The sequence below is a fragment of the Aquarana catesbeiana genome, linkage group LG01, assembly GCF_042186555.1.
Source record: "Aquarana catesbeiana isolate 2022-GZ linkage group LG01, ASM4218655v1, whole genome shotgun sequence".
Lineage (NCBI taxonomy): Eukaryota > Metazoa > Chordata > Amphibia > Anura > Ranidae > Aquarana > Aquarana catesbeiana.
Window position 1 is genome coordinate 534736427 of NC_133324.1, and position 21248 is coordinate 534757674.

The 21248-nt window shown below is 44.6% G+C and overlaps 1 protein-coding gene across 3 annotated transcripts in view; it reads right to left on the reverse strand.

Moving 5' to 3' along the window:
* Positions 1–21248, reverse strand: part of UBXN6 (UBX domain protein 6) — a 404520-nt gene that overhangs the window by 280166 nt on the left and 103106 nt on the right. For all 3 annotated transcript variants that reach the window (XM_073594809.1, XM_073594795.1, XM_073594802.1), the window contains one exon: positions 6066–6220. In XM_073594809.1, coding sequence (XP_073450910.1) covers positions 6066–6220 — 155 coding nt within the window. The remainder of the gene's footprint in view (positions 1–6065; positions 6221–21248) is intronic.

Sequence of the window (21248 nt, forward strand, 5' to 3'; positions counted from 1 at the left end):
GTTGAGCATTTTCTCATGTTCAGTTCATCTAATCTTAATTACTACATGTGATCCTCTGTTGTGATTGTTGTAATTGCAACTATACCTTGTTATATGTATATGTATCCTGGTGAACTGGTTTCCTGATATAAATAAATAATTTTGAAAAAAAAAAAATGACTTATTCCTTTAAAAATGTCATTTTGTGCAGGGACTGCTCTAAGCACGGGAAACACACGCCACTTTACAGGCATACTATAGACACCCCCCAGGTATGATATTTAAAAGGAATATTTCACTTTTTTTTTCACTTTAAGCATCATTAAAATCACTGCTCCCGAAAAAACGATTGTTTTTAAAACTTTTTTTTGCATTGATACATGTCCCCTGGGGCAGGACCCGGGTCCCCAAAACCTTTTTAGGACAATAACTTGCATATTAGCCTTTAAAATTAGCACTTTTGATTTTGAACGTTCGAGTCCCATAGACTTTAATGGGGTTCTAAAGGTTGCGCAAACTTTCGTTCCGTTCGCAGATTCTGGTGCGAACCGAACCAGGGGGTGTTCGGCTCATCCCTAATCAGCATGCATTAAAAAGGGGATTCACTCCAGAGATAAAACGATAATTCTCCCACTCTACAAGACTCTGGTCTGGCCACACCTGGAGTATGCCATTCAATTCTGGGCACCAGTCCTTAGGAGGGATGTGCTGGAACTGGAGAGAGTCCAGAGAAAAGCAACAAAGTTAATTAAAGGACTGGAGGATCTCAGCTATGGGGAAAGACTACAGGCATTGAACTTATTCTCTCTGGAGAGGAGACGCTTGCGATGGGGATATGATATCAATGTACAAATACCGTACAGGCGACCCTAGCATAGGGAAAAAAAACTCTTCAGTGAAAGTGAGTTTAACCGCTTGCCGACCGCTTGCTGTCATATGATGGGCAGGCGGTTCGGTTCTTGTTCTGGAAGGGCGTCATATGACGGCCCTCTATTTAAACAGGGAATGCGCACAATCGTGTGCGCGCATCCCTGTTCCTTCGGTGGCGGCGTGTCACAGACACACCGCTCGCTACCAAGGGGGGTGAACAGCCATTGGGCATGGCTGTGTACCACGTGATCAGCCGTAATTAAGTCACGGCCGATGACAGGTGGTACCGCTCCACTTTGAACAGCGCATGCGCGCGATCTCCAGCGCGCTGCGTGTACACGTCGGTGGTGGCATGTTCCTGGGAACACTGCTCGTCACTGACGCTGGTAAACAGCCATTGGCTGGCGGCTGTATACCACGTGATCGGCTGTGATCCTTTCACAGCCGATCACTAAATGTCAACAAACCGCCGTAACGAGATGTTACCGGGTTCTCCTCCTCACACACCGATCGTGTGAGAGAAGGAGATTGCGGTAACATCTTGTTACCGCTTACAGTGTACACCAATTACACTGATTGCCCCCCCCCATAAAGAGGACCTGTCACCACCCATCAAAGTACCTGTTACAGTTCATCTGAGTACCCGAGTACCTGTCACAGCCCATCAGAGTACCCGAGTACCTGTCAAAGTTCATCTGAGTACCCGAGTACCTGTCACAGTCCATATGAGTACCTGAGTACTTGTCACCGTTCATCTGAGTACCCAAGTACCTGTCACAGTCCATATGAGTACCTGTCACAGTTCATCTGAGTACCCGAGTACCTGTCACAGTCCATATGAATACCGAGTACCTGTCACCGCCCTTCAGAGTACCCAAATACCAGTCACCAGAGTACCCGAGTACCTATCTGTAGCCCATCAGAGTACCCACCAGGTACTCTGGTCACCAGGCCATTAGAGTACCAGAGTACCTGTCACCAGGCCATCAGAGTACCTGCCATCAGAGTACATGAGTACCTGTCACCAGGCCATTGGGAGTACCCGAGTACCTGTCACCAGGCCATCAGAGTACCCGAGTACCTGTCACCAGGCCATCAGAGTACCCGAGTACCTGTCACCAGGCCATCAGAGTACCAGAGTACCTGTCACCAGGCCATCAGAGTACCCGAGTACCTGTCACCAGGCCATCAGAGTACCCGAGTACCTGTCACCAGGCCATCAGAATACCCGAGTACCTGTCACCAGCCCATCAGAGTACCAGAGTACGTGTCACCAGCCCATCAGAGTAACCGAGTACCTGTCACCAGCCCATCAGAATAACCGAGTACCTGTCACCAGCCCATCAGAATAACCGAGTACCTGTCACCAGCCCATCAGAGTACCCGAGTACCTGTCACCAGCCCATCAGAGTACCCGAGTACCTGTCTGCAGCTCATCAAGTTACAAGAGTACCTGTCTCCAGCCCATCATAGTACCCGAGTACCTATTTGCAGTCCATGCCTCATAGAATATAGGTTGGGGTGTTTGCTTTCCAAAATGGGGTCATTTTGTGGGTAATTCCATTGTCCTGGTGCTCAAGGACCTTCAAAAGTGTGATAGGTAAGAATGAAATGAGATGTGTAATTTATGCTCCTAGAACACCTGAAGGTACTACTTCAATGTTGGGCCTCTGTATGTGGCCAGGCTGTGTAAAAGTCTCACACATGTGGTATCGACATGCTCGGGAAGAGTAGCAGAATGTATTTTGGGGTGTAAATTTTGCTATATACATGCTACATGTTAGAAATATCTTATACATTTTTTTCCACATTTTCCAAAAACTTCTGGAAAAAAATGAAACGTTCAAAAGACTCATTATGCCTCAGATTATATGTTGGGGTGTTTGCTTTCCCCAATGGGGTCATTTTGTGGGCAACTCCATTGTCCTGGTGCTCCAAGGCCTTCAAAAGTGTAATAGGTGGTTGAGAAATGAGACGTATCATTTATGCTCGTAGAACGCCTGAAGGTGCTACTTCAATGCCGGTCCTTTGTATGTGGCCAGGCTGTGTAAAAGTCTCACACATGTGGTATCACCATACTCGGGAAGAGTAGCAGAATGTATTTTGGGGTGTAATTTGTTGTATGCATATGCTGTGTGTGAGAAATAACCTGATAGTTTGACAATTTTGTTAAAAAAAAAAAATAATAATAATCTTCATTTTGCAAAGGATTGTGGGAAAAAAATACAACAACAAAAAAACTCACCATGCTACTTAAGCTGGCCATACACCTATAGATTATCTGCAGATTTTCTATGGTTAGATGGAAAAAGTGCAACAGATTTCTCCATGTTCGCTAAACTGTATGGATGGAGGAATCTCCCACTTTTTCCATCTAACCATAGAAAATCTGCAGAGAATCTATAGGTGTATGGCCAGCTTTACTTAATACCTTGGAATGTCCACTTTCCAAAAAGGGGTCATTTGGGGGGTATTTGTACTTTCCTGACTTGTTAGCCTCGGTTCACACCAGAGGCGGCACGACTTGCAGGTCGCCTCACCGAGGCGACCTGCACACGACTGCCGGGGCGACTTGCAAAACGACTTCTGTATAGAAGTCTATGCAAGTCGCCCCCAAATTCGTACAGGAACCTTTTTCTAAGTCGGAGCGACTTGCGTCGCTCCGATTAGAACGGTTCCATTGTACTGAACGGGACGCTACTTGTCAGACGACCTAGGTCGCCTGACAAGTCGTCCCAGTGTGAACCGAGGCTTAGTGTCTCAAGAAATGAGATTCACCTGATGTACTGAAGGCCTGATCAGATGTGATCAATTTTCAGTGATTGGCACCATAGTTTGTAGACTCTATAACTTTCACAAATACCAAATAATATAGACTAATTTGGGTTATTTTTACCAAAGATTTGTAGCAGTATAAATTTTGGCCAAAATTTATGAATAAAACTTACTAATTAGCAAAATTTTATGATAGAAACAAAGAAAAGGCATTTTTTTTCACACTAGTGATTAAATACCACCAAAAGAAAGCTCTATTTGTGTGAAACAAATGACGCAAGTTTCATATGGGTACAGTGTTGCATGAATGAGTAATTGTCATTCAAACTGTGAGAGCGCTGAAAGCTGAAAATTGGTCTGGGAAGGAAGGGGGTGTAAGTGCACTGTTTTGAGGTGGTTAAAAAGACACGCGACCATTCACTAAAATTAAAAGAGAAGCAGTTTAACCTTAAACTGCGTAGAGGGTCCTTTACTGTAAGTGCGGTAAGGATGTGGAATTATCTTCCATGAGCAGTGGTATCAGCAGGGAGCATCGATAATTAAAAAAAAAAAAAAAAACTATTCGATGGGTACCTTAACGACCGCAACATACAGGGGTATACAATGTACTATTAATGTACAGTCAGGTCCATAAATATTGGGACATCAACACCATTCTAATCTTTTTAGCTCTATACACCACCACAATGGATTTTAAATGAAACGAACAAGATGTGCTTTAACTGCAGACTTTCAGCTTTAATTTGAGGGTATTTACATCCCACTTTTTAAGGGACCAAAAGTAATGGGACAATTGGCTGCTCAGCTGTTCCATGGCCAGGTGTGTGTTATTCCCTCATTATCCCATTTACAAGGAGCAGATAAAAAGGTCCAGAGTTCATTTCAAGTGTGCTATTTGCATTTGGAATCTGTTGCTGTCATCTCTCAATATGAGATCCAAAGAGCTGTCACTATTAGTGAAGCAAGCCATCATTAGGCTGAAAAAACATAACAAACCCATCAGAGATAGCAAAAACATTAGGTGTGGCCAAATCAACTGTTTGGAACATCCTTAAAAAGAAAGAACGCACCGGTGAGCTCAGCAACACCAAAAGACCCGGAAGACCATGAAAACAACTGTGGTGGATGACCGAAGAATTCTTTCCCTGGTGAAGAAAACACCCTTCACAACAGTTGGCCAGATCAAGAACACTCTCCAGGAGGTAGGTGTATGTGTGTCAATGTCAACAATCAAGAGAAGACTTCACCAGAGTGAATAGAGAGGGTTCACCACAAAATGTAAACCATTGGTGAGCCTCAAAAACAGGAAGGCCAGATTAGAGTTTGACAAACAACATCTAAAAAAGCCTTCACAGTTCTGGAACAACATCCTATGGACAGATGAGACCAAGATCAACTTGTACCAGAGTGATGGGAAGAGAAGAGTATGGAGAAGGAAAGGAACTGCTCATAATCCAAAGCATACCACCTCATCAGTGAAGCCTGGTGGTGGTAGTGTCATGGCGTGGGCATGTATGGCTGCCAATGGAACTGGTTCTCTTGTATTTATTGATGATGTGACTGCTGTCAAAAGCAGCAGGATGAATTCTGAAGTGTTTCGGGCAATATTATCTGCTCATATTCAGCAAAATGCTTCAGAACTCATTGGACGGCGCTTCAAATGCAGATGGACAATGACCCGAAGCATACTGCGAAAGCAACCAAAGAGTTTTTTTAAGGGAAAGAAGTGGAATGTTATGCAATGGCCAAGTCAATCACCTGACCTGAATCTGATTGAGCATGCATTTTACTTGCTGAAGACAACTGAAGGGAAAATGCCCCAAGAACAAGCAGGAACTGAAGACAGTTGCAGTAAAGGCCTGGCAGAACATCACCAGGGATGAAACCCAGCGCCTGGTGATGTCAATGCGTTCCAGACTTCAGGCTGTAATTGACTGCAAAGGATTTGCAACCAAGTATTAAAAAGTGAAAGTTTGATGGATGATTGTTAATCTGTCCCATTACTTTTGGTCCCTTAAAAAACGGGAGGCACATATACAAACTGTTGTAATTCCTACACCGTTCACTTGATTTGGGTGTAAATACCCTCAAATTAAAGCTGAAAGTCTGCAGTTAAAGCACATCTTGTTCGTTTCATTTCAAATCCATTGTGGTGGTGTATAGAGCCAAAAAGATTAGAATTGTGTCAATGTCCCAATATTTATGGACCTGACTGTATAAGCACATACACAGGTTGGACTGGATGGACTTGTGTCTTTTTTCAACCTCAACAACTATGTAACTTTTGTAACATGGGAAAGGTGCACAGGTTACTATTTAAACACAATAATACAGTTCTACAACTACTGTACACAAAACCAATGTGCCATTATGTTCTTTATAAGATTTTCTAGATTTTTGCTACAGTTACTGCCTTCAGCATTTCAAGGTATTGTACGTACCATGTATCTGATTAGCATTCTTGGATTGTGACTGGCCTTTTCCTTGCATTGACTTAAGTCTGGTCATTGCTGCTGAAGCTGCAGCTATCTGAGCCTCTTCTGGAGGTGGCTTTGGAGACCTTGGTTGTTCTTTAGAAACAACTTCAGGATTATCCCTTAAGGGAAAAAAAAGGAAAAATGGACAATGATGAAGCAACAACTGTACCACAGCATGCAAAATTTGTGCAACATAGTATACTTAACCGCTTCCCGCCTGCCCAACGTCATATGACGTTGTCGGGTTTGAGCAGTGATATCTGAATGATGTTCATTCGCTTGATTGTTCTTATAGGCGGTGGGAGGGGACTCCCCCCACCACCCTCCGGTGCTTCTCCCGGCTCGCCCCTGCCATCGGCAAACCGGAGAAGGAACCGATTGGCACCGGATGTTTACCATATAGATTTCCGGCGGGCTAGATGGTCCCCGGATTCTCTATTATCGTTCGGAGGCCGGGAGTGATGTTATGACATCACGCTCGGCCTCTGCATTTGAAAAAATGCCGCCGCCTCGGCTGGGAATCCAGGATCCTTTATTTCAGGCTTCCCAGCCTAGAGGCGAGATATGGGGACCTACCCCAGATCTCACTGTAAAGAGGACCTGTCACACACTATTGCTATTACAAGGGATGTATACATTCCTTGTAATAGGAATAAAACTGATAAAAAAAAAAAAAAAAAAAAAAAATTTAGAAAGAAAGCATCAAACAAGAAAAATAAAAGTAAAATTAACAATATTTATTTATTTTTTTTACCACTTGCCGACCAGCCGCCATCATTATACGGCAGCAGGTCGGCACAATTCTGCGAACCATTGTAGCTGTACGTCGGCTCCTTTAAGCGAGATGGCAGGCGCGTGCTGCTGCATTGCGGGGGTGCCGATGCTCGTGGCCGGCGGTGGAGTGCCATCGCGGGCACGAGAGGCAGAACAGGGACGTGTGTGTGTAAACACACAAATCCCTGTTCTGTGAGGAGAGGAAAGGCAGATTGCAAGTTCCTAATAGCTAGGAACCCTGTCATCTCCTAGAGTCAGTCCCCTCCCCCCACAGTCAGGGAACACAGTTAATCCCTTGATCACCCCCTAGTGTTAATCTCTTCCCTGCCAGTGACATTTACACAGTAATCAGTGCATTGTTATGGCACTAATCGCTGTATAATTGTCAATGGTTTCAAAAATGTGTCAAAAGTGTCCCTTTACCTATAAAAATTGCAGATCGCCGCCATTACTAGTATAATAATAATTCTAGCACTAGACCTCTTGTAACTCAAAACGTAACCTGTAAAAAATGTTAAAGCATCGCCTATGGGGATTTTTTTTAATTTTAAATACCAAAGTTTGGCGCCATTCCACGAGTGTGTGCAAATTTGAAGCGTGACATATTAGGTATCTATATACTCGGCATAACATCTTTTACATTATCCAAAAAAGTTGGGATAACTTTACAGTTTTTTTTTTTTTTTTTTAATGCATGAAAAAACTGTTATTTTTTCTTTTTTTTAAAACATGTTTGAAAAATTTAATTGCATTGCAACAACCGCCATTTTATTCTCTAGGGTCTCTGCTTAAAAAAAACATATATAATATTTGGGGGTTTGGGGGTTCTGTGTAATTTTCTAGCAAAGAAATGATGATTTTTACATGTAGGAGAGAAATGTCAGAATTGGCTTGGTAGGCAAGTGGTTAAACAAAGTGTGAAATCAAATTGGAGAGAAAGCTACAACCCAGTTTTAGACATATAAGGGACACAACTTTGAACATATGCTCCTAAATTCTGAACAAGCTTAAAGTGATTGTTATTTTTATAGGAAAAAAGAGAGAATTTACAAACATGTTATACGTACCTGCTCTGTTGCAGTAGATTTACACAGAGCAGCCTGGATCTGCTTCTTCTCTGGTCCCTCTTCAGCTCTCCTGGCCCCTCACTCCTGTTCAGTCCCCCCACAGCAAGCAGCTTGCTATAGGGACACCCAAGCCCAGTCACAGCTCCTACTGTGTCCATTCAGACACAGAGCCCAGACCTGGCCCTACCCCCTCTCTCCCCTGTTTGGCTGAGTTTGATTGACAGCAGCGGCAGCCAATGGTGCCACTGCAGTGTCTCAGCCAATCAGGAGGGAGAATCTCTGATGACTGAGACACTTGTGGACATCGCTGGACAGCGAGGGACCTCAGGTAGGTGTCAGGGGGGCTGCTGCACACAGGCGGCTTTTTTATCTTAATGCATAGAATGCATTAGGATAAAAAAACATTCTGCCTTTACAACCACTTTAAGGAGTATTTCCACGTTTGCAGCCAAATTGTTAAAATTGTTACATGTCCCCATTAACAGCATAACTTAAAATAAAAAAATAAAATGCAGCTTAGCTTTTAGATCCTTTTCTGGCACTTAAAGCAGGGAAAAAATCTTCTTAGTTCTCTGTTATAAAGGGGTTGGGAAGTTGTTTACCATAATTAACCCAGTCTGGAGGCAGATATCTTATCAGTTGTACTAGATTTGAACACTGTCTTAACCACTTCAGCCCCGGAAAGATTTACCCCCTTCCTGACCAGAGCACTTTTTATAATTTGGCACTGTGTCGCTTTAACTGCTAGTTGCGCAGTCATGCAATTCTGTACCCAAATGAAATTTGCGTCCTTTTCTTCCCACAAATAGAGCTTTCTTTTGATGGTATTTGATCACCTCTGCGGTTTTTATTTTTTGCGATATAAACAGAAAATGACCGAAAATTTTGAAAAAAATTATATTTTCTACTTTTTGTTATAAAAAAAAAATCCAATAAACTCAATTTTAGTCATACATTTAGGCCAAAATGTATTCAGCCACATGTCTTTGGTAAAGAAAATGTCAATAAGCATATATTTATTAGTTTGCGTAAACGTTATAGCGTCTACAAACTAGGGTACATTTTCTGGAATTTACACAGCTTTTAGTTTATGACTGCCTATGTCATTTCTTGAGGTGCTAAAATGGCAGGGCAGTACACCCCCCCCCCAAATGACCCCATCTTGGAAAGTAGACACCCCAAGGAAATTGCTGAGAGGCATGTTGAGCCCATAGAATATTAATTTTTTTTGTCCCAAGTGATTGAATAATGACAAAAAAAAAAAAAAAATTACAAAAAAGTTGTCACTAAATGATATATTGCTCACACAGGCCATGGGCATATGTGGAATTGCACCCCAAAATACATTTAGCTGCTTCTCCTGAGTATGGGGATACCACATGTGTGGGACTTTTTGGGAGCCTAGCCGCGTACGGGGCCCCGAAAACCAATCACTGCCTTTAGGATTTCTAAGGGTGTACATTTTTGATTTTACTCCTCACTACCTATCACAGTTTTGAATGCCATAAAATGCCCAGATGGCATAAACCCCCCCCCCAAATGACCCCATTTTGGAAAGTAGACACCCCAAGCTATTTGCTTTGAGGCATGTTGAGTCCATGGAATGTTTTATATTTTGACACAAGTTGCGGGAAAGTGACACATTTTTTTTTTTTTTTTGCAGAAAGTTGTCACTAAATGATATATTGCTCACACAGGCCATGGGCATATGTGGGATTGCACCCCAAAATACATTTAGCTGCTTCTCCTGAGTATGGGGATACCACATGTGTGGGACTTTTTAGGAGCCTAGCCGCGTACGGGGCCCCGAAAACCAATCACCGCCTTCAGGATTTCTAAGGGCGTGAATTTTTGATTTCACTCTTCACTGCCTATCACAGTTTCGGAGGCCATGGAATGCCCAGGTGGCACAAACCCCCCCCAAATTACCCCATTTTGGAAAGTAGACACCCCAAGCTATTTGCTGAGAGGCATGGTGAGTATTTTGCAGCTCTCATTTGTTTTTGAAAATAAAGAAAGACAAGAAAAAAATTTTTTTTTCTTTTTTCCATTTTCAAAACTTTGTGACAAAAAGTGAGGTCTGCAAAATACTCACTATACCTCTCAGCACGCGGTACGCGGCTAGGCTCCCAAAAAGTCCCACACATGTGGTATCCCCGTACTCAGGAGAAGCAGCAGAATGTATTTTGGGGTGTAATTTCACATATTCCCATGGCATATTTGAGCAATATATCATTTAGTGACAACTTTGTGCAAAAAAAAAAAAAAAAATTGTCTCTTTCCCGCAACTTGTGTCACAATATAAAATATTCCATGGACTCGACATGCCTCTCAGCAAATAGCTTGGGGTGTCTACTTTCCAAAATGGGGTCATTTGGGGGGTTTTGAACTGTCCTGGCATTTTATGCACAACATTTAGAAGCTTATGTCACACATAACCCACTCTTCTAACCACTTGAATACAAAGCCCTTTCTGACACTTTTTGATTACATGAAAAAATTATTTTTTTTGCAAGAAAATTACTTTGAACCCCCACACATTATATATTTTTTTCATTTTTTTTTTCACACAGTATTTGCGCAGCGATTTTTCAAACGCATTTTTTGGGGAAAAAACACACTTTTTTAAATTTTAATGCACTAAAACACACTATATTGCCCAAATGTTTGATGAAATAAAAAAGATGATCTTAGGCAGAGTACATGGATACCAAACATGACATGCTTTAAAATTGCGCACAAACGTGCAGTGGCGACAAACTAAATACATTTTTAAAAGCCTTTAAAAGCCTTTACAGGTTACCACTTTAGATTTACAGAGGAGGTCTACTGCTAAAATTACTGCCCTCGATCTGACCTTCGCGGTGATACCTCACATGCATGGTGCAATTGCTGTTTACATTTGACGCCAGACCGACGCTTGCGTTCGCCTTAGCGCGAGAGCCAGGGGGACAGGGGTGCTTTTTTTTTTTTTTTTTTTTTCTTTATTATTTTTTTGCTTTTTTATCTTATTTTTAAACTGTTCCTTTCATATTTTTTTTTTTTTAAATCATTTTTATTGTCATCTCAGGGAATGTAAATATCCCCTATCATAGCAATAGGTGGTGACAGGTACTCTTTTTTGAAAAAATTGGGGTCTATTAGACCCTAGATTTCTCCTCTGCCCTCAAAGCATCTGACCACACCAAGATCGGTGTGATAAAATGCTTTCCCAATTTCCCAATGGCGCTGTTTACATCCGGCAAAATCTAAGTCATAAAATGCTCGTAGCTTCCTGTTTCTTAGGCCATAGAGATGTTTGGAGCCACTCTGGTCTCTGATCAGCTCTATGGTCAGCTGGCTGAATCACCGGCTGCATTCTCAGGTTCCCTGTTGAGACAGGAGAGCCAGAGAAAAACACGGAAGACGGGGGGGGGCATTCCCTCCCACTGCTTGTAAAAGCAGTCTAGAGGCTAATTAGCCGCTATGATTGCTTTTACATGAAAGCCGACCGCTGGCTGAAAAGAATGATACCAAGATGATACCTAAACCTGCAGGCATCATTCTGGTATAACCACTCAAAGTCGTGAATGGCGTACCTGAAGACAAAAAAATGGTTAACAATAAAGCACAGTAAACGGTAAAGTATAAAAAATTGCAGACCTGAAAAACAAACATGATAAAACATAATAACAATAAAACATTGCAGAATAGAATACAGTAAAAAAGAGCAGAACAATAGAGAGAGAATAGAGAGAGAGAACAATAAAACGACAACTTTTTTTTTTTATTTTATATTTTTGTATGTGTTTTTTTTTTTTTGTTTTTTTACACTTTTTTTTGTAACTAACTTTTATAACTGTAACCGGTTCCAGGTTCGGGTCTCTCAAAATGTGATGGCATCTTGGGAGACCCTGTGAAAGTGTGTCTAGTCTGTGCAATGCTGTACCCTACGCTAATACTCAACTAGTGTATGGTAGCGTTCAAAACATTCACCAATGCAAAGACCAGGATTGTCAGGACAGGAGGGACAATAATAGCGGGTGTCACGTCTATATCCGCGCTTGCTGCAGACACAACATCTTTTTTGGGGGGGTTCGTTGGGTAGGGGTACTCGGGAGGACATAAAAATGCCTCTCATGCAGCCAACTGCATTTGGTTGGGGATGTGAATGGGGGCAGTACGGGCGCTGCAGAAGTGGTCGGTTCCCAATTAGGATTGGCGAATGCAGCAGGAAGGGCACTATGGGCACGACGGGCCTGTGTTTGTCTTTTTGGTGGCAGTGGGACACTACTTGTGCTTGCCACCTCACCAGCTTGAACTGCACTTATGGGACTCACCACGTCACCAAGTGTTACTGCAGTGCTGGTTTGACTATGACTAGGCCGCTGGTGCTTGCCAGTTCACCAAAACGCTACCAAAAAAACTGTTAGCGATCGCAGGGATCAGGCCTGACTCTGCGAACGCTGCAGTTATGCGTTTAGTGTTTTGTAAGTGACAGTGATCGATCGATACTGCACTTGGGTGGGCTGGGCCGGGCAGAGGGGCAAAACGCAGGTGCTAGCAGGTATCTGGGCTGATCCCGCTAACACTGCGTTTTTGGGAACCCTAAACTGCTGGGGACGCTAGTATAGATCTGATCGGATCAGGTATTGATCTGATCAGATACTATACCACTAAGGGAGGTGTACGGTGCGTGCTTGGGTGTTAGCGCGACTGGCGCTAACCTGACGCTGCCTGGGGCTTGCCAGTTCACCAAAACGCTACCAAAAAAACTGTTAGCGATCGCAGGGATCAGGCCTGACTCTGCGAACGCTGCAGTTATGTGTTTAGTGTTTTGTAAGTGACAGTGATCGATCGATACTGCACTTGGGTGGGCTGGGCTGGGCGGAGGGGCAAAACGCAGGTGCTAGCAGGTATCTGGGCTGATCCCGCTAACACTGCGTTTTTGGGAACCCTAAACTGCTGGGGACACCAGTATAGATCTGATCGGATCGGATCAGATATTGATCCGATCAGATACTATACCACTAAGGGAGGCGTATGCTGCGTGCGTGGGTGTTAGCGGTACTGGCGCTAATCTGACGCTGCCTGGGGCGACGCATATCACCGCCGGGCGATCAGGGGGCTAAACCTTTATTCGGTAATAAACGACGGGTGCCCTGACACTATGAAAAATAAACAAACTAACCAGCGTCACCCGTAACGGTTATACGGTGATCAGTGGTGAAAGGGTTAACTAGGGGGCAATCAAGGGGTTAAAACATTTATTAGGTAGTATATGGGGGTCCCTGTCGCTATAAAATGCTGACGGCGAACTTAAATATTTACGTTCCTAACTAGCGTCACCAGCGACACTAATACAGTGATCAGAAAAATGATCGCTTAGCGACACTGGTGACAGGGGGTGATCAAGGGGTTAAAACTTTATTAGGGGGGGTTAGGGGGGTATCCTAGACCTAAAGGGGGGTAACACTCACTGTCCTACCACAGTAACTGTCACTGACACCCTGCAGTAATCAGAAAAAAAAAAAAAAAACTGCTTGGTGTCAGTGTTACAGGAAGGGGGGAGGGGTGATTGGGGGGGGGGGGGATCGGAGGGCGATCGGGGGTGTAAAGTATGCCTGGCATGTTCTACTGTGTGTGTGTGTGTGTGTGTTGGTGCACTTACATGTCTTCTCTCCTCGGCGCTAGAACGGAAACTGCCGAGCCGAGGAGAGATGACATCACATCCTCTGCCTGTGTGTACTATACACAGGCAGGGGATGTTCCTCATTGGCTGGGAGCGATCGCGAGGGGGGCCACGATCGGATGGTCTCCCCCTCGTCTCTCATCGCTCCTAGCCAAATGCCGACCGCCGCTGGCACCGGAGGGGGGTCCGATCGGACCCCCCGCCCGCGGGAAGGCAATCACGTATGGGTACGTGATTTTGCCTGCCCGTGCCATTCTGCTCACGTATATATGCGTGAGGCGGAAGGCAAGTGGTTAAAGTGCATGAACCGCAAGATCTGCTCGTATCGTGCCCTGGTCATGGAGGCAGAGAACAAGGGCATATGGTGAATTGGGTCAGTGGACCAATATGACCGCAACTCACTCTTTTTGGTTATGCCCATGTTGAGGAAAAGGCCCAGAAAGAGCTTAAATTTGGAGACTGTAATTGGTCTCCAATCTCTGGCAAGGGAGGACTGGGGAATAGTGGCGATGTGTTGACCAGCGTACAAATTGCTTTGGTCCACAATAGATCTATAGAGATCTTCGGTGAAAAACAGCGAATAAAAATCAAGTGACGTAAAATCAACTGTATCCACCTGAATGCCGGGTTGGCCAGTGAATGGGGGAAATACGGGTGCTGCAGAAGTGGTGGGCTCCCAATTAGGATTGGCGAATGCAACAGGAAGGGCACTATGGGCACGGCGGGCCTGTGTTAGTCTTCTTGGTGGCAGCAGGACACTACTTGTGCTTGCCACCTCGCCAGCTTGAACTGCATTTATGGGACACGCCACGTCACCACGTGATACTGCAGTGCTGGATGTACGACCAGGGTGTACTAGGCCACTGGTGCTTGCCAGTTCACCAGAAGGAATAGCGGCGCTAGTACTGCTCTGCTCCATACGAGGGACCTGCGGTTCTTGCACATCAACGACAGAAGAAGTTCGGGGTCTGGTACGCCTGACCTTGGCAGGGACCACAACTCCGTCGTCAGAGCTATCTGTCATGGAGCCGCTGTCGTCTACAGGATCATATTCTGAGCCTGAATCTGACAGATGAGCGACTTCCTCTTCACTATCTGTCATGCTCAGAAACGTGTAGGCCTCTTCACTAGTGTACCTTCAATTTGCCATTTTGGGCTCTAAATTTAGTGGTACACTAGTGAGACTCACAGGCAAAAAAGCTCCTGACTGTTAGCGACTGTATCAAAACGCTACAAACAAAAACTGTTAGCGATCGCAGGGATCAGGCCTGACTCTGCGAACGCTGCAGTTATGTGTGTTTAGTGTTTTGTAAGTGACAGTGATCCATCGATACTGCACTTGGGTGGGCTGGGCAGGGCTGGGCCAAAACGCAGGTGCTAGCAGGTATCTGGGCTGATCCCGCTAACACTGCGTTTTTGGGAGGTGTATGCTGCGTGAGTGGGTGTTAGCGGTACTGGTGCTAACCTGATGCTGCCTGGGGCGATGCAGACCTTATCTGAGCCTAAAACTTAACTTATATCATCGCCGGGTGATTAGGGTGTTAAACCTTTATTTGGTAATAAACGGCGAGTGCCCTGAAACTATAAAAAACAAACTAACTAACCAGCGTCACCCTTAACAGTTATACGGTGATCACTGGTAAAAGGGTTAACTAGGGGGCAATCAGGGGGTTAAAACCTTTATTAGGTAGTATATGGGGGTCCCTGTCGCTATAAAACACTGACGGCGAACCTATAAACTTACCGTCCTAACTAGCGTCACCTGTTACACTAATACAGCGATCAGAAAAACGATCGCTTAGAGACACTGGTGACGGGGTGATCAAGGGGTTAAAACTTTATTAGGGGGGTTGGGGGGGTATCCTATACCTAAAGGGGGCTACCACTAACTGCCCTACCACTTATAACTGTCACAAACTGACACCAATGCAAAAAAACCCCAAAAAACTGCTATTGGTGTCACTGTGACAGGGGGTACAGGGGGGTGATCGGGGGTGAAAAGTGTGCCTAGTGTGTTCTACTGTTAGTGTAGTGTTGTGCAACGCACATCGATGTCTTCTCTCCTCACCCCCAAGAACGAAAAGACCGGCTCGATTAGAGATGACATCACTTCCTCTGCCGCTGTTTACATTACAGCAGCAGAGGAAGATTTTCATTAGTTGGGAACGATCGCGAGGGGGTGGCCACGAATGAGTGGCCTCCCCCTCAGCCTGGATCGCTCCCCTAACGAAGCTGACCGCCTCGGGCACCGGGGGGGGGGTCACGATCATGTACCAGGTACGTGATTTTGCCTGCCCATGCCATTCTGCCGCAGTATATCTGCGTTAGGCGGTCTGCAAGTGGTTTAGTCCTGGGGTTCACATATGTTAATTGGATGCGCTTTGAACCGCATCTGATTTGCAGGACATGTAAAATAACCTTAGTTACCTACTGTAGCTGTTCATATATATACATATGTATGTTTTCTGAGCACTACAGGGCAGTTCAGGTGAGAATTACAAGCTCATTGACTTGCATGGGAACGCTTCTGAATCACACAGGTCATCAGTTTTGAACAAGATTTTGGCTGCTTTTTTTCCCTCCATCCTCTCCTCTGTTATAGCTGGTTATTAAGGAGCAGGCCGGCAAGCGGGCCACTGCATCCTTAACAACCAATGACTGACAGCTGAATGTAAACAAAAGAATCGCCAGTAATAAAATTGATTAAAAAAAAACAAAAAAACAAACAAACAAAAAAAAAAAAACAGTGTGGGGTCCCTCCCCCAATCCATACCAGGCCCTATGGATTTTAAAATAAGGAGGGGAAAAAAAAGGAGTAAAAAAACACATCTTTGGATCCTCCCCAAATCCATACCAGACCTATATCTGAGCATGCAGCCTGGCAGGCCAGGAAGTGTGTGTGTCCCCATGTTAATGGGAACAAGGGCCTCTGCCCCACAACCCTGGCCAATGGTTGTGGGAGTCTGCAGAAGAAGGCTTATTGGAACCTGTATGCCCACTTTAAACAAGGGGGCCCCCAGATCCCGGTCCCCCTATGTGAATGCGTATGGGGTACATTGGACCCCTACTGATTCACCAAAAAAAGTGTCAAAAATAAATAAAAACACCAGAGACAGTTTAACAAGTCATTTATTTAAAAACAAAAACACAAACAAAAACACAAAAACAATGTCTTCTGAAGTAAATCCAGTGTTCATTACATTAAAACGCCACTGCCAACCCTCTCTGGGTCTAGAAAAAACCCAGCAGCAGAAATAACATAACCCAAAAATGTAACTTGTTCATGATGGAATTCGCACTTTTCCAACTTGCAATACAGGTTGTTCTTTCTCAACCTCTGTAGCACACGGGAGACATTGATGTGGTGGTTCTGTATTAGAATATACAGTGCATCCAGAAAGTATTCACAGTGCTTCACTGTTTCCACATTTTGTTATGTTAGTCTTATTCCAAAGAGGAAAATAATGAATTGAATCCATAAAATTCTACAAACAATACCCCGTAATGACAACATGAAAGAAGTTTGTTAGAAATATTTGCAAATTTTATTAAAAAAAAAAAAAAAAAAATCACATGTACATAAGTATTCACAGGTTTTGCCAACACAGGTGCATCCTGTTTCCACTGATCATCCTTGAGATGCTTCTACAACTTGATTGGAGTCCACCTGGGGTAAATTCAGTTGACTGAGCATGATCTGGAAAAGGCACACACCTGTGTGCTGTAGTGCTGCATATATAGTCCCACAGTTAACGGTGCATGTCAGAGCACAAACCAAGCCATATGAAGTCCAAGGAATTGTCTGTAGACCCATCCGAGACAGGGGTCTACAGACCCTGGGGAAGGGTACAGAAAAAAGTTATGCAGCATTGAAGGTCCCAATGAGCACAGTGGCCTCCATTATCTGTAAATGAAAGAAGTTTGGAACCACCGGGACTCTTCCTAGAGCAGGCCGCCCAGCCAAACTGAGCGTTCAAGGGAGAAGGGTCTTAGTTAGGGAAGTGACCAAGATCCTGATGGTCACGCTGACAGAGCTCCAGCTTTCTCTGTGGAATGAGGAGAAACTTCCAGAAGAAAAACCATCTCTGCAGAACTACAGCCATCAGCCCTGTATGGTAGAGTGGCCAGATGGAAGCCACGACTCAGTAAAAGGCACATGACAGCTCGCATGGAGTTTGCCAACAGGCACCTGAAGGACTCTCAGACCATGAGAAACTAAATTCTCAGGTCTGATAAAACAAGATTGGCCTGAATGGCAAGTGTCATGTCTGGAGGAAACCAGGCACCGCTCACCACCTGGCCAATACAACCCTACAGTGAAGCCTGGTGGTGGCAATATCACGTTGTGGGGATGTTTTTCAGTGGCAGAAACTGAGAGACTATTCAAGATCGAGGGAAAAATGTATGCAGCATTGTACAGAGACATGAAAACCTGCTGCAGAGCGCTCTGGAACTCAAACTGGGGTGAATGTTCATCTTCCAACAGGACAACAACCCTAAGCACACAGCCAAGATAAAGGAGTGGCTATGGAACAACTTTGTGAATGTCCTTGAGTGGCCCAGCCAGAGCCCAGACTTGAACCCGACTGAACATCTCTGGAGAGATCTGAAAAAGGCTGTACACTGATGCTCCCCATCTAACCTGGACAGAGCTTGAGAGGTCCTGCAAAGAAGAATGGGAGAAACTGCCCAAAAATAGGTGTGCCAAGCTTTTAGCATCATACTCAAAAATACTTGAGGTTGTAATTGATGCCAAAGGTGCTTCAACAAAGTATTGAGCAAAGGCTGTGAATACTTATGTACTATGATTTATTTTCATTTTTTATTTTTAATAAATTTGCAAAGATTTCAAACAAACTTCTTTCACGTTGTCATTATGGGATATTGTTTGTAGAATTTTGAGGAAAATAATTAATTTAATCCATTTTGGAATAAAGCTGTAACATATCAAAATGTGAAAAAAAAGTTAAGTGCTTTGACATTTGGCCTGTTCTGTGGTCTTCTCGAGAAAGGCTGTTTTCAAGTCTCTTACTTTCTGACTTCTGATGCATGGCCCTCGGTCTCCACAGTGATGCAATTGGATGGAAGGTATGGATTAGGTTTCTGGCGAACATGACCACGCCAACATTTTCTCCGTACCCTCGGTCCACCCGCAAACTTTCGAACACTGACCATGTTTAAATCTTATTGTGAAGACAGTGGTTCCCTTCCACGTTCTCTATCTAAGATGTACTCACTAAATGATCTCTCCTCTGGAAGACTGCTATGCCTGGTCTTCGTAGATGGGAGCGGGACCTAAATAGGACCTTCATGCCTGACCAACGTTGGAACATCATACATCATACATCTTTGAAATCCTCTATATGTACTGTACGTGTACACAGGAAACCAATTACAAGTTACTGGTATTGCACCCCGTCGATCCTGTCCAAATACTTTCCTGAATCCTCAGATCCTTGCTGGAGATGCAGGGGGAACAGGGGACTCTATTTCACATATTCTGGACTAGCCCCAAAATAAAACAATATTGTTCTAATGTGCAAAAGACCACCCAGCAATTTATGGATTTCCCGATATCGCAGAACCCTGCCTTTTTGCTCCACTATTTTGAAATTCCTCTTAGGACATATAAGAAATCAATACTTTGTCACATGCTTAAAGCTGCCAAAGCCTGTACCACATTGTACTGGAAGGACCCTAACCCTCCTTCCATTGCCATGTGGCTCAACAAAGTCAAGAGTTATAACACTTTGGAGGACCTAGTACTTACTGCCCAAAACAGGACAGAGCAGTATACTAAAACCTCACCTGGGTCTAATTGCATCAGACCCAGGTGATGTGATTCCTTCAGGATTTGGCATCCCGTTTTGAACAGGTTCAGGCCTCATTAGGACCCCTGGTTCAACAACCTCAACCGCTATCTGCTGCTGCACCTATCGCACCAGTCGCAGCCACACATTCATTACAACTGCCAGCTCCGGCCCATTTATCTGGGGACTCCAAGGCTTACAGGGGGTTCTTTAGCCAGTGCACAATTCATTCTGACCTTCAGCCCCAAAATTTCCTGTCCGATCGTGCAAAAGTAGCCTATATTATATGCCTCCTGTCTGGCGAGGCGCTAGCTTGGGCTGCCCCTCTGTGGGAACTGAATGATCCAGTGGTTTCTAGCCTGTCTGAATTATTGAAACTTTTTCGGAATATCGGTGAGGAACCGGGTTGTGTCTCCTCAGCAGCTATGTTTTATGTTTCCGTCAAGAGTCCGCTTCTGTGGGACAGTATGCTCTTCAGTTCCGTATCCTCACAGCTGACTTGAGCTGGAATAATGAGGCCCTAGTTGCAACCTTTTTACATGGCCTCTCTGATAGAGTGAAGGATGAATTTGCAGGAAGATCCCTTCCTGCTGATCTGGATAGTGTCATCACCTTGTGTAACCAGATTGATATTCGCTTTCAGGAGAGGGCCTTGGAAAAAAAGACGCCAGCACTCCCCGTTCCTTAGGCAGCCTGAGCTCCCAGTCCCTTCTCTTCGATCTGAGGAGCACCCCCTGCCCGCTGAGGAACCTATGCAGCTGGGCTGGACCAAGTTGTCTCCTGAAGAACACGCTAGGCGCAGAACTCTGGGTCTGTGCCTCTATTGTGGTGCCAAAGGTCATTTCCGTAACACTTGTTTTCTTCGTACGGAAATACGCTCAGGGCTAATACATCTGGAAGGTGGAGTATTAGACCCTGAAATATCACTTTCACCTTCTCGTCACCTTCTCATGAATGTCGGCGCTTCCTCTTGTTTGTTCTCGGCACATCTGGATTCCGGAGCCGCTGGCAATTTCATAGATTGGGAAACTGCATCTTCCATGAGACTTACCCTTTTGCCCCTTTCAACGCCATTGGTGGTCTTGGCGATTGATGGCACTGTTCTCCTAGGGGGTCCTATCCTCTTCCAGGCCCTCCCTGTTAAGATGTCGGTAGGGACACTTCACCAGGAGTGGATATCCTTCCTTGTCTTACCTAAGGCTTCATCTCCTATCATATTAGGTTTTCCTTAGTTACAGCTCCATTTTCCACACACTGACTGGACTGCTGGACGGATCCTGGCTTGGGGTTCCTCCTGGTCCTCTTCCTGCCTACTCAAGGTAACCTCAAAAGAGAAACTTCCTGTTGCCACCATCCCAGTATCTTCTGCTCTTCCCGCTGCATATAGTGATTTCTGGAATGTCTCCTGCAATAGTCCGGCTGAGGCACTCTTTGGGTCATGTGGCACTCTGGATGAGGAGCCCACCTGTGAACTTGAGCCGATCATTCACTAAAGTTTGCATGGTCATTTACCTTTGCTTTTTCCTGGACCCCCTTGGATGCACACCCAGGCTGACTCGTCCACCAGTTCCACAGTCGCTACCCACCTGTTTCCTACTTCTCTGGTGCTCATAGGCATCCTTCTCCTCCCCCGGCTTTCTTTTCCCCTCCCTTTTTAAACAACTGAAGAGTCCATCTGAGTGATTTCCGCAACATTTGTTGCCCCGGATTTTAGATGAGAGTTTTAATTTCTTTTCTCAGGGTGCCTGTATTTTGCGAGATACCGATCTCATTTTGTGATTGGGTATGTATTGTTCTGCTCTGATGGATACTTTATTCTTTAAAG